This window comes from Gouania willdenowi, chromosome 9, assembly GCF_900634775.1.
Source record: "Gouania willdenowi chromosome 9, fGouWil2.1, whole genome shotgun sequence".
NCBI classification, from domain to species: domain Eukaryota; kingdom Metazoa; phylum Chordata; class Actinopteri; order Blenniiformes; family Gobiesocidae; genus Gouania; species Gouania willdenowi.
Genome location: NC_041052.1, coordinates 784,216 through 799,440, shown reverse-complemented (window position 1 = coordinate 799,440; position 15,225 = coordinate 784,216). Strand labels below are relative to the sequence as shown.

Here is a 15,225-nt window from a genome sequence, read left to right as displayed (position 1 = left end):
ATGAAGCGACCAAAAAGCAGGACTAATCACGGGTGATTTGAGTCACTATAGTTGCTGAAGTGGCGTTCAGTGTGAACGCACCTTTAGAACAGGCTCATATTCCTCTATAAACACCTGATTATTTCACCTGATGGGTGAAATTATCACCCTCTTCCGGGTGGTTGCCATGGCAGCTCGTGTTGTCTTTGCTCCATTGATGATGGCTTTTTATCACGCACGTGCACGTCAGTAACCCAAGGTTTCCATACTCAGAGTTGATTGACTCACTTCATACCAGCTGTAATGGAATCACAGAGTTTCCCATCATGGGGTATGTTGACCTAGAGTTTATGGATAGACTCAGAGTTTGTTGAATCTGCAGTTGTTTCTCTGGTGTCTTAGACACTCATGACGGTCTTTCTGTCTTTATAGCTCCAAACTTGACACTTCATTGGACTGGATTAATTCCCGTTAACTATACATAAAGAGCTAACACATATCTAGAATCAGTGTGATGGTTTGTGCTACAGCTGTTAAAAAACTCAAATGTAACAAGTTTTTCAGACAGAGGACGACTTTGACGCTTCTTCTTCAACAGAACACACTTGATGATGTTTAAAATAGACTTTAAATAAAGATGTAGCTTGTTCTTACTAAACTGATCTTTAGTAACTTACTGCATAGAGGTATGGGTATGCAATACATAGAATACATCAAAAACTAAATTATTATATACATAACAGAAAAAATCCATGAGAGCAAATACATTTAAAACTTACAATGAACCAACACATTATTTATTCATTATTCTGCAAATACTACGGATTTAGTCAAAATACAGAGCTTAAAAGTAAAGTTTAAAGTAAAAAAAATTGATAACTTGCATTTTGGCCAAAACCTTTTGAAAATTAAAATTTTTGAAAATGCTCATACAAACTTTGATTTGCGTAAAATGTAAATTAGTTGTTAAAATCTCGGCCCTAAACCAGCTAAATATGGAAATTGGCGCATTAGCGCCCCCTACAGAGTGAGACAATTTAATATGGAGGAAAAAAAATCTAAAATGTTGGGAATTTCTCACTAACTGTTTTAGTCTCTTGATCAAAAAAATCAATGAGACGCATGTTTTATTTTTTATCGTGTTATTTTGTATCGAGATTCTCTCCATTTTGTGTTAATAGGAAATTGACCAAATATTGAAAATCGTATAAAATTCACTGTTATATTATGTCTTTGTATGAACTTGAGGCAGCGCATCAGAGGCGGTGCAGATTGCAGAAGGCGATGCAGTTTGGTGATGACAGCGCGGAAAAGACGGCGCAGCAAAGGCAGCGTGGCGCAATATTGTGAAATGAGTGCATACAAAGTAGTACATTTAAAAATCATTATGTTTGTGTAGATGTATATTGCAATAATAATGTATGCTTCACAGCACACCAGTGTACCGCTGTACACCGTTTGGGAACCACTGCATGAGGGAAATTTAAAAAACACTAAGAAAAAGTAATGTGTGAATTACAGTGAACGTCACGTCATGAGCAAAACATTTAAACTAAATAAAATATTCATATATAATATTGTCTGAAAAATAGAAATATTTCACTTTATTATAAAATACGTATGTAAAAAATTGTATGGATTTATGGATGGATGGATGGTTGGCTGTATGGTTGGATGTATGGTTGGTTGTATGGTTGGATGTTTACCAGATCATTCTGGAGTATGTATGAATAGATGGATGGATGTATGAATGAATGGTTGGATGGATGGATGGATGGATGGATGTACTGTATGTATGTTTGATTGTATGGATGTATGTATGATTGGATGGATGGATGCATGTATGGTTGGATGAACAGTTGGATGTTTACCAGATCTTTCTGCAGTCTGAGGATCATCGCGTCTCGTTCCTTCAGCTGCTGCAGCAGAAAATCTTCTCTGATCGACTCCTGAACACAAAACAGAAACATTCAGTTACAGATTACAGTTACAGATTACAGTTACAGATTACAGTTACAGATTATTGTTTACAGATTACAGTTACAGATTATTGTTTACAGATTACAGTTACAGATTATTGTTTACAGATTACAGTTACAGATTACAGATTATTGTTTACAGATTACAGTTACAGATTATTGTTTACAGATTACAGTTACAGATTACAGTTACAGATTATTGTTTATAGATTACAGATTACAGATTATTGTTTACAGATTACAGTTACAGGTTATTGTTTACAGATTACAGTTACAGATTATTGTTTACAGATTACAGTTACAGATTAGAGATTATTGTTTACAGATTACAGTTACAGATTACAGTTACAGGTTATTGTTTATAGATTACAGTTACAGATTACAGTTACAGATTACAGATTATTGTTTACAGATTACAGATTACTGTTTGCATATTACTGTTACAGATTAGAGATTACATTTACAGATTACAACAAGCTGTAATATATTCATTCAATAATATAAAGTATATTACATTTACTCATGAATTAATAAGTGAATAACTGATCTAATATTTTCTGCTCTATGATTAATCAGTGACTAAAATGTCTTTATTTAACTTTAACATCCACGACTGACAAAGAATCCACAGATTTAAGGTGAGAACATACAAACTGAGAAACAATATTTAAATATGGATCAGTTTGATCTAAAAAGAGCCACAGATTATAGGAGAAAAAAAACGATTGTGCCGTAGTTTTTAATATCCGACCATACAGGATCTTTACTTCAAAAATTATTGATTTTGTTACCTATTGTTGCATAAGTAGAGGAATTTTGTTGAATCATTTGTGAGAAATTGTAAGATTTGTGGAAAAATTGAGTTCTTTTCTGAACTTTAAAAATTAAAATGACTGAATTCATGTGAACGAAAAATATAGCAGTTTCACTAAATTGTTAAATTTGAGATATCAACATTGATTGATTGATTGATTGATTGATTGATTTGATCTAAGTGTCATACACATGCATGCCCAGCCCACATGGAGACACTGAACTAAAATAAAGACCAAACTGATGGCTACAGGCCGTGACAAAGAGCATCCAACCACAAACATCCTGCACTAAACTGGATACAAAACTTCCCACGCTGTACAGCCAACTCATCCTTTTCCCCTCAGGCATCCAAAAAACTCTGGTTAAACAATTGTACTCGTTCAAATAAAACATTTTGTATTTAAAGTGGACAATACAGGACAAAATGAGAATCCTCAACAACTGGATTATTTGGAAATTTACACAATAATTCATTCATGTTTTTTCTGTCATTTTAACTTTTGTCTAAAGGGCCATATTTGGCCCCCGGGCCTTGAGTTTGACACAGGTGAATCAGAGTGATTGCTAACAGGACGAGGGGTGCAGGTTAAAGATGTGAATAGAAAGCAACACAAAGACAAGATGAAACCAAAGGAAAAGGAGGAAATATTGACACTGTAACTGCAGAGAAACATCATATCTGTTCAAGGACGAGAAACCATAAAAGAAAAGAGAAGAAGAGAAAAGAAGGGAAGGTAAAGGGAGGTAAATGAGAAGGAAACATGAGGAGAGGGTGGGGACACAGAGGACAGAGGAGAATAATAAGTTCTGAGGTTGAACAGGATGATGGTCTAAACCACAGGGAGTCGTTGCTAAAGCTAAAGGACACAAAACATGTGAGAGAACCTCAGAGAACCACAGGGGGTCTCTGCACTCCTTTAAACGACCTCAATGATACCACCAGGACGACCAATCACAGCTCAGTATTCACTACTACTAAGTGTTTATCAGCCTGATTAGAATTCATAAAACCACTTCATCATTTTCTACATCATAGAAGTTAAACTGAAGTTAGGAAAGATAAATCTGCTCAACAAAACCAACAACAAACCATCAACAAAACCAACAACTAACCATCAACGAACCATCAACGAACCGTCAACAAAACCAACAACAAACCATCAACAAAACCAACAACTAACCATCAACGAACCATCAACAAAACCAACAACTAACCATCAACGAACCATCAACGAACCATCAACGAACCGTCAACAAAACCAACAACAAACCATCAACAAAACCAACAACTAACCATCAACGAACCATCAACGAACCGTCAACAAAACCATCAACGAATCATCAACGAATCATCAACGAACCGTCAACAAAACCAACAACAAACCATCAACGAACCATCAACGAATCATCAACGAATCATCAACAAACCATCAACGAACCATCAACGAATCATCAACAAAACCATCAACGAATCATCAACGAACCATCAACGAACCATCAACAAAACCATCAACGAATCATCAACGAACCGTCAACGAACCATCAACAAAACCAACAACGAACCATCAACGAACCGTCAACAAACCATCAACTAACCGTCAACAAACCATCAACTAACCGTCAACGAACCATCAACGAACCGTCAACAAAACCAACAACGAACCATCAACGAACCGTCAACAAACCATCAACTAACCGTCAACAAACCATCAACTAACCGTCAACGAACCATCAACGAACCATCAACGAACCGTCAACAAAACCAACAACAAACCATCAACGAACCACCAACGAACCGTCAACGAACCGTCAACAAAACCATTAACGAACCATCAACGAATCGTCAACGAATCACCGACGAACCAACAATGAACCAACAGCTTCATTTAGACCACACATGTCAAACCCATGACACGGGGGCCAAATACGGCTCTTTGGAGCATCCAATATGGCCCGCAGGAGAAAATAAAAATGACAGAGAAAACATGAATCATTGAGTAAATCAGTGGTTCTTAAATGGTTATCTTGAATGTTCTCACAGTTGTTACAATGTCGTCATTATGTTGTCATGGTTACTTTGAGACTTCTACACAGTAGTTTCAGTGAAAAGAAACGATTAAAATTTGATTAATTGTGCAGCCCTAGTACAGCAGTGTTTTACAACCTTTTCTATATCTGAGCCTCTCTTTAAACGACGCTCTGTGTGCACCTCCTCATATTAGTTACTTTATTATATTCTTTCATTTTCTGCCTCTGAATTCTCTATTTTCAGCTAAAGCAACAGTAGTTCGTACGTGTCGACAGTTTAAAATATATTTTTCCAGCCCTGCTTATTGAAAATCAGTTCATAAGAACACACTGGCCGCTTTTTAACTAATTTCTTCATTTCGGCTGCAGACCTGTTGCTGTGCGTTCTGCCTGTTGAACTGAAGCACACAAAACAGCAGAAAAACAGAAACAGCCTAAATGAGAAAAGGGAACATTTGTGCGTCGGCTCACCCATCAGGTGACTCTTCCACTATTCCACCACTTTTTAGAGGCAGAAATGGAGGAAAACGGCTGTGGAAGAATTTTGTGGCATGTGCATTGGTTTCTAATGTGATTGGAAAAGCCTCAGTGGAGATAAATTTGATCAGAATCATTGGAGTGGATCCACTTTGGAAAAGAGATGTGTGCGTGTGTGTGTGTGTGTGTGTGTGTGTAGGCCCAGACCATGGAGATGAATTACATTCACATTGTTAGCAGGAAAATTAGGCAATTTGTTCGTTACTTTGAAAAGAAACACAATGTGAAAAATGATTATGATTAATCTGCTGCACATCTGATTTGTTGAAGAAATGACACATGAGAGAGTGATATAAGGAAAAACAAGATTAAATACACTCATTGTTTTTGTTTTCAATCATTTCTTTAACATTTAGAAAAAAGTGGATTTCCATAAGTGCTTTCATTTCCGATTGGCTTAAAAAATATTATTATTTATAGATAGCAATAACTTAAATGAAATATTGTTTTTTGTCTGAAAAATATGTAATTAAAACTGTTTCAAATGCCAACCACTCATCAGAATATACAAATATAATATATTTAAAATTAAATAAAAGATTATGTTGAAATATTGGAATTGTTCCAAAGAAAAATAATGTTTCTTGTTAAAAATAAACTATTTCCAATCAAAGAATCTCTGCTTTCTGTCCTGCTTGTATCATAACATTCATAACATTTATTGATATTTGGATCAATGACGTGACTCTAAATATTCTGTTAAAATTAATTTCTTTCAGTTAAAAAAAGGTTTAAATGCATAAAAAAAACCAAATATGTAGTAACTTAGTAAATACTTTTTAAATGTTTCTTACAAAATGACTTCTGTAATTTATTCTGTTATTTAATGTATCATAATATCATGTGACTACTGCTTTAGACCTGAAAAGGTGTATGAAAATGATAATGATGAAGAGAAAAGTCATATATTTTTTATAACGTAGGTTTAAGGTCATAAAATAAGACCAGATGGTAATTACCAGGAACTGTTTAGAGGAATTATAATTATAATATAAAATATCAATATTTGAAGTCAAGAACTTTATGAATGTGATGATTAATCAATATGGTCATCAGTTTTCGACGTTTAATATGACCTTCTACCTATCAGAGTAGTATTAATTCATTTATTTATTTACTTTTCCTGCCTAATAAAAAACTTTTGGTGGGTTTAAAAAATAAAAATAAAAAAATGCACATTTGCATTTTTACTTTACAACATGTAAAGTCAACATAAGACGACAAACGCAGACATTATGGTGTCAACTGATTCCATCATGAGAGGATAATAACACTCATAAGTAATCAGATTACATCTTTAGACAACTTTGGAACTTGAAAACAGAGCAAACAGCTCTAAATTTCTAAATCTTCTTTAATAAAGAAGGTAAAGAAAACTAAAAGAATAGAATATATTCTCAGGGTAACCTTTCTATTTCTATTTCTGTAAACTGTCTTTATGCTGCAGCGTTATATAAATAACACAAGCATTTTTTATCTTTAAATAAAGCATTTAAAGCTCCTTTTCCTTCACTCGTATGTTAACCAATTAGGAAGAAGATGTTTCTGACATCATCACCATGTTGATAATTAGAGAAGAAAAAGTTGTATTTGAGTTTTTTAAGGCGATAAAAAAGGCTGAATTTCAGGCTTGTATTTCTCCCTTTTTTCCTCTGTTGTATGTCTACGTGTTTAACCCTCTCACTAACTCTATTATTATAAGTCATGGTCATTAGAAATATCATTTATTAATTTCCAATTACTGAGCATGTGACACATTGACAAATGTTTCGCTATTAATGGAAGTTTCTCCTGTCGGCGCAGTCGATATGTGTATGGTGCTAATGCTAACACGCTAACAGGTCATTTCAACAAATTTTCAAGACATCTTACGCACAGTCTCAACATATTCTGTATTTTTTTTATCGGGCTGAAATTTGGTAGCTATAGTCTATGAATGTGTACGCATCGACTATTGGAGCCCATTTTTGGAGTTGGGGCCCAGGGGTCCCAAAAGAAGAAAAAACCAAAGTCGACTTCTCATTTATTTGTGAGTCAAATATTACAACAGTTGGTGGTACCAAATCATTAGAAAATACCAATATATGAACAGGGCCCGTTACTTCGTAAATGTCATGAGCCCATTTTTCACTTGACTACTCTTTGTTAATGCTCGTTGAATCAGGCTGTAATCTGACATGGATATTCTATGAGCAGATGTCTGGAGCCTCTAGGAGACATTTTTTACTCTATGGAAACGAGTCATTGACTGAATTCTCAGGAACGTGGTACGTGCTGTTTGGCACATTGATCCATATGATCTAATCTACAACGCTGACAGTATCAATGCTCTGGGCGGGGCTTCCCTCTGGAAATACCGACTATGTAAGTTTGGAGAGATGGATCGTCTTTGGCCAGGTCATGTGTCCACAGGCTCTGATATATATAGTTTCCACGTGATGTCACAACATATACGGGCATTTCCTGACTCGGCATCATTGCTGTGACTGGAGCCGCGCCGCGAGCCCCGCCCTTAGAGCCAATCCTTATCCTGAAGTTCCAGGTCAACTACTGTCTGTATACACAATCAAAAGACAAGGGAGGCTGGCCCCACTGACTGACTGACTGACTGACTGACTGACTGACTGACTGACTGACTGACTGACTGACTGACTGACTGACTGCTGTATCGCTTGTGGCCACTAGGCACCCTTGAGTAAAAGTTAACGGTCTAGCGCCCCTAGTGGCCAAAAGTTACACAGTGTGCCTTTTATAGAACAATTGGTGAAAAAAAATCTGAATTTTCTGAGACTGAAGTGTGTGAAATGTCCTGAAAAAATGCTAAAATGATCCAGATGATAGAAACTGGTCTGCTCTTTAAAGTAGGACAGAAACCGTAGAAAGAAATGATGAGTGAATTAAAGTGGGCCACGCTGTGACACGGCTGTTCTCTGGTGGCCACCATGGAATATTTTTACACCCGTCGATTCACTTTTTTGGACCATTTCTTTATTTCTCACACCTCCTTTCTTTTCCATTTCTATCACCATGTCATAATCCCCCCAACCCCTCCTCCCTCCCATTTTTACATCTTCACCTCCATTTCTTGCACTTCTGTTTCCATTTTCTGTCAGCAGATGGAACAACGTTCCCCCGCTCCTTCAATTTAGACTGAATCATATAAAAACTACATCCTGTTATCTTTCCCTCCATCTCTCTGCTTATTCTTTATCTGGACTGTGTAGCTTTCACATTATCCTACACATCTCTCTTACTTTGGAGAAAATGTTCACACTTGTCTTTTTCAACAGTCCAAACACAGAGGAAGAAGTTCTACCACTTTGTTTTTCTGCGTTTGGCAGCTTTGTGCCAATAATACGCCAAATACTGTCGTCACATTTCCATCGATGGATAGAATTTATAAATATGTATTTGTGTCTACGGCTTACTTTAAGGACGAGATAAATTGTAAGAAAAAGATGTTGTTAATGAAAACGCATGAGAAAAAAGATTTGAATCGATTAGTTTAAAATGAAACTTAAGCGTTCAAACTTGCATTTGTTAAATTTAGTTTTATTTTAGATAAAACTATGAACTTGAGTCACAAAAAAGATGCACCACAGAAATAGACGCAGCCATAACTCTGTGTGAAATGTACAGAATGAAGACGTCATTATTTAAGGCTGAGGCCATAATCACACATTTGGTAACAGGACGTATTATTTTATTAATCTACTCTAAATAATAAAACACTGGTTCAAATGTCAGAAGTAATATAACATAGATATTTTAAAGCTTCAGAGTAATTAAATGACTCATATACGGGTCACTCCAACAAATGGTTAATGCTAGTGAAAAACTAATAATTAATAAATGATTATCAGACACAGAGTTAAGCTACACACAAGTGGTGAAATAACTCAAAGTTTGGGTCCAAAAAAAAAATTTGAAAAAATAGTTTGATATCCTAGTAAAGAGTCACATTTATACTATAAATTAAAACAGATCAGATTGTTTCTTACATTCCCACATACAGTTATGGACCAATGAAAATAGTAAATAAAGTATATGTTTATATTTCCAGAGCGTGTGAGTCTAGAACCAATGCATATCTGTGACTAATCATTAGTGATGTGAACAGTCTATGTTCATAGCTCTAAGCTGATCACATTACAGGGAGCTGAGACATATGCTAAGTAGTTTACTGAAGACCCAAACATGTTCCAGACCCAAACACACACTGACTATTTAGAGGAGCTGACATGTCCACCAGAGAGGATGTATAGCAGATCTATTTCTGTAGGTGGAGCTTATTACTATACCATATTTACCTTTCTATGTGATAGAGTTACTGATGTATTGGAAGATGAACATAGAAGAACAATAAGGACACACACCCCCCCCCTCACGAAATTGTCCACATCTCTAAAAGTATTGATCAGATCAAACTAAACATTTACAGTGAGAATATTGAATAATCACAGAACAATTGGCAAAAATTTCCGATTTTTTTTAGACCAAAGTATGTGGGACATTTGTAAAATGAGATGGAGGAAAGTCAGAGTACGATCCTGTTCTACGTTCTCTATCTTTGAACTGAAGCTACTCTTTCTGATGCAACTTTTCATGTTGTCCTCCATCCATCCCTTCATCCATCCATCCATCCATCCATCCATCCATCCATCCATCCATCCATCCATCCATCCATCCATCCATCCTCCATGAGTGACTTGAAGGCGTTCTGTCTTCATGCTGGGTCCTATCCTACATTTTTAATTTTTCCTTATTATCCAGCTGCCACTGATTCTCTATGTAGGTCGATAAGGAGGACACACACACACACACACACACACACACACACACACACACACACACACACACACACACACACACACACACACACACACACACACACACACACACACACACACACACACACGCACACACGCACACACACACACACACACACACACACTAAACTGGCAAGGCAAGGAAAATGTATTTGTATAGCACATTTTATACACAAGGCAACTCAATATGCTTTACATGGTTAAAAAGTGCAACAGTCAACAGTTTAAAATTAATAAGAACATTAAAGTCGGCAACAAAACATTTAAAATCATCATCAAAAATCTCCCTCTCAATCATATGCAGGTGAGAAAAAGATTTAAAAATGTTCACATGTGATGCTGACTTCAGCTCTGCTGCAGTTTGTTCCACTTCTTTGCAGCATAACAACTAAACACAGCATCACCATGGTTACTGTGAGCTCTGGGCTCCACTATCTGACCTGTGTCCATAGATCTCAGAGACCTGCTGGGTTCATACCTGACTAACATCTCACTGATGTATTCTGGACCAAACCCATTCACACATTTATAACCAGCAGCAGAACTTTACAGTCTCCTCTGAGGCTGACTGATAAATAACTGCAGAGATGTTCACAGCTCTTTTATAAAGTAACAGGATAGATTTTACAGCGTAGACTGTAGACGGCTGATTATACTTTTCATACTTTAATCATGTTTGTATTCGTTGTTATTATTTCTTTCTTGGAGCCACTGTAACTAAAGTCATTAACGCTGTGATTATTGAAGTCATTCTGACTCTAATTAACTTAATAACACTGACTAACGCTACGTTCACACTGCAGGTAAATGTGGCCCAAATCTGATTTAGATTTTTTGCTCAATTTTGTTAGAAAAGCACAAATCTGATTATTTTAAACCTGACTCAGGCTCCTTTGTGCCAACATCTAATATATAATTATCTGATGTTTGCAATAAAGTCCCATAAACGCCACAATTCTGCGTCCAAGGAAGAGCAGCGAGGTCACATTCAAACTGATAATAAGAGTTTAGATAATGATAATAATGTAATACGACAACAGTAGCGGAACTTTGTGTTTCTCAGTTTAAAATTCAGAGAAATGACAATAAAGGTAATAATAGTGTATAATTAAATCTGGAAATGTTTTTATTGGCCCAACAAAGCAAGGCAACATTATGTATCATATTTCAGCAACGAGACATTAAAAGTGATTCACGTAAAGCTTTAAAAACATGGGCTTAAGTAAAAAAAAAAACATTTTAAATGTATTTTTAAATCATAAAAACAGCTGATAATCTAAAAAAGTGTGTATACTGGTTAGAGTGGTGAGGTATTAATAGTTGAGATAAGGCTGAAAGTGAAGCAGACACATGGTTCTAAAGCTAATCACTAGCTGCTCTGATCACAGATCCACTGCTGTGTAGCTTTAATTACACAAACTGCCTCAGTGTGTTTTTATCACTTTGATATTTTCCTCCTGACAAGTTCAACATCTGCTCAACGCTGACATTACGATGGCGTGATCTCTTCCTTCCTGTAACATTCTACGCATTTAGACATTTTTAAGAGCCTACGTCAGGCTAACCTTCAGAACAGACAACAGGAAGTGATTAATGTACAGATAAATAAAGTAACAATAATATTAAACAGTCTGTGTTACCTTGAAAGGAAGAGACTTCTCGCTGCAGGGGCTGATGGGTAATGACTGCAGGCTACTGGCTGGGCTGGTTTCTCTGCTCTGTGACGACAAATAGAACAAATTTAGAGCATGTTCTATATGCTACATGCTACATGCTACATGCTATATGCTATATTTAGTGGTAACGGAGTGGAGTGGACAATATGAGAGTTGATCACAGCCATCACACTGAGCTACAACTAAATTAATACCTAATGAACTTCATTGGCTTTTTAAACATTCACATCAAAACATTGTTCCGAGGTTTCCATGGATACGGTTGACGGTAAAAGAGTGTTAAGGAAAAGTGATAAAAAATCGTCACGATAGAATATACAGAAGCAGATTAGGGACAATTTTGATGGAGAAATTAACTTTGTGCAACTCAAGAATGAAGTCGAAATCTTGGGATTAAAGTTTAAATTTCAAGAATAAGTTTAAAGTTAATGTTGAAATTTGAGTTTATTTGCAAACCTTTGACTTTTATCACAAAAACGTTTTTTGAGAAATTTTTTGATAACGATTTTTTTTTATTGATCCAGATCTCTTCCAAAATTGAATGGAACCTTCCACGGCCTATGGAAGTGTTTTTCAAAATAGGGGTCGAGACCCTCACCTGGAATGTGTAGTAATTGGTAAAAAAAAAGAAAAAAGAAAAAAAAATAGGTAAAAAAAAAACCTGTTAAAAGTGCAAACAAACAGTAATAAACATTGCTATGCTAACAGCTAATGTTTGGTCATTAGAAATATTATAATAAATATGATATTTATGAAGATGGAAAGCGTTGAATAAAATGCTTAGACAGACACAGACTGAATGGAACAAAGATGTCACAGCGCCACCACCTGGTCACCACCACACACTCATGAACATTAATTATCTTTAGATGAAATTTTATTCTAAATCATATTATACAAAAGGGTTTTAATGGAAGCTCTGACAGTATTTTTCACAATAAAAGACCACGGTTCATCGCACACCGTGGTGTGTATGTGTGTGTGTGTGTGTGTGAATAAAGACACATACTGTATGAGGCTATACGCAGATGTGAGAAATAACTAAATAACTGATTTAATGTCACCTGACATTTACAGACTGAACGGTAGGAGGAGCAGGAGAACGAATAAAAACAGGTTTGAAGGACGACAGACGATGATTTGTAAGAAACACCAAAAAGACACGAGACATGACTTTAAAAGGGCAGAGAGGAGATGTGTGATGTTCTACACACACACAAAAGTGAGAGATGAGACCTCCCTCATCCTCTAATCTTACACATGTTTTCTTATGAGTTCAATAAAATGTCAAACTGATTTTAGTTCATATACAGAGCAGATTATCTTAAAGCTGATATTCAGAGTTTGTGATAAATCTATTCCTGATATCAAAACGGGGTCACGATCCAAAAACAATTTGGAACCACTGCATTTATTTATAAAATGAGATTCTTTAAAACGTGTGTTATCACTTGTTCATTCCATTATTACCATCTATAGATGTTTTTAAATAGTTTTATGAGCAATATACATATAAAAAAATGATAAAATATGTACAACACTGATAATATCAAAGCAATAAGTGACAGATTTCAGTCCCAGCAGGATCTACACTTTACAATTTCTTAGTTAGTTTAGTTTTTATGTAATTTGGGAACATTTTGTGGGATCATTTCAAGAAAATTGCAGGTTTTTGGGAAAATTGAGGAGAGTTCATTTAATAATTAATTTCAGAATAAAAATGACAGCCATCATGTGATATAATCATGTGGGCGCTGCTAATATTGTGGAGTTTTAATGAATTTGTGAATTTTTTTGAAATATTTACAACTGAATTAATTAGTTGATAATTTACACAATGATTTATGGCGTCTGACTTTTTTACTTTCTCACGCGGGCCGAATTGGATGCTCTAATGGGGCGGATTTGGCCCCCGGTCCTTGAGTTTGACAGTGTGCTAATGACCTCTGATCTGTGATTGATAAACATCGTCTCCTTCTAAACTGTAAATCTGCAACACAGTGAATTAATGACGTTATGTATTTTTAAACGTAGAGAAAATAACAAGTGATGAAAACACATTTACAATAAATGGCAACCGTTTATTTTAAGGAGTAATATAAAAGCAATATAATGAATACATTTTTTTTACTGTACCTTATTTTATGTTATATTCATTTATCAAATTATTTATTTTCACATATCTCTAAACTTGATTTAATTTGTATCACAAAAAACAGTGCATAGATTTTTCTGGAGCATAATAACCGCATACGCCTTTTTTAAATTAAATTTAATAAAATGTATTTATTTATTTAATTTAATTCCATTTTTTATACTTTTATTATTTATAGATTTTCAGTTATTTTTGGCGTGTTCTATTCAAAATCTAAACTTGATGTGTACAAATATTTGAAGCTGATGCCACTGTGTTCTGATACATACTGAATGCCTCATTCCTCCAGCATACACTATATCTATAACTATATATTTATATATATATACCGTACATCTAATTTTATTTTATTTGTTGGTTTTTTCATATTTTAATTTATTTTATTTCATGCATTTTTATTATTTTGTTTTTATTTTATTTTATGTGAATTCTTATTTCTTTTGCTATTTATTTTTGGTGTGTTTAACACTCCAATAAAGAAATATATAACACCCGTAACTTCCTCTTTCTTCTTCTTCTACACGTTTCTATGCTAACCAGTGTCTGTTTTATTTTGAAGGACACTCTAACAAACATTAAAGCCCAATTCTTCACCCTGAATAAACTTGATGCTTTATTGGTTCTTGGCTGACCTTTTTAAAAATAAAACATCAGAATTATAGGCGTGCTGTGGAGTCCGGCCCTCAATGTGTCATTGGTGATCAATGGGGGTTCTTATGTAGAGAGACGGGTCCTCACTTTACCTTTAAGGTCACCTCTGCCCAGAGGCCCCAGCACACCTCTGTTCCTCTACAATTAGACTGTGTAAAAAGCTTCTGTAGATTTAACGTGTGAGGATGATTTCTACCTTTAATCACTGTAGAAAACTAACTCACTGTGTTTCATCCACATGAGCTTCTTAATGACAGACGGAGAGCAGCAGCACTTTAGAAACACCCTCATGTGATTTATGGACTTCTATGGAGTGTAAATGTGATGAGTGTGCGTGGCTAATAGTGAGCTGTTAATCAGGAGTTTCTTTCTTTTGTCCTTCATCGTTTTTAAACAATCACACACTCTGGGAGGAGGTCACCAGATGCCTTCAAGAAACCAAGAATATTTTTAACAATTTGAGCTCATTTTTGCTTATTTTTACCATTTTTCTGCAACTTCAAGAAACTCAACCTATTTTAACATATTTTCATCACTTTTTCTTGCCATATTTTTGCTCCTTTTAATGTATTTTT

The 15,225-nt window shown here is 35.3% G+C and overlaps 1 protein-coding gene across 2 annotated transcripts in view; it reads right to left on the bottom strand.

Moving 5' to 3' along the window:
- ccser1 (coiled-coil serine-rich protein 1) overlaps positions 1 to 15,225 on the bottom strand; it is a 125,064-nt gene that overhangs the window by 60,320 nt on the left and 49,519 nt on the right. For both annotated transcript variants that reach the window (XM_028457997.1, XM_028457998.1), the window contains exons 8-9: positions 11,809 to 11,886; positions 1,851 to 1,928 (exon numbers count right to left, since the gene is read on the bottom strand). In XM_028457997.1, the coding sequence (XP_028313798.1) occupies positions 1,851 to 1,928; positions 11,809 to 11,886 (156 nt within the window). The remainder of the gene's footprint in view (positions 1 to 1,850; positions 1,929 to 11,808; positions 11,887 to 15,225) is intronic.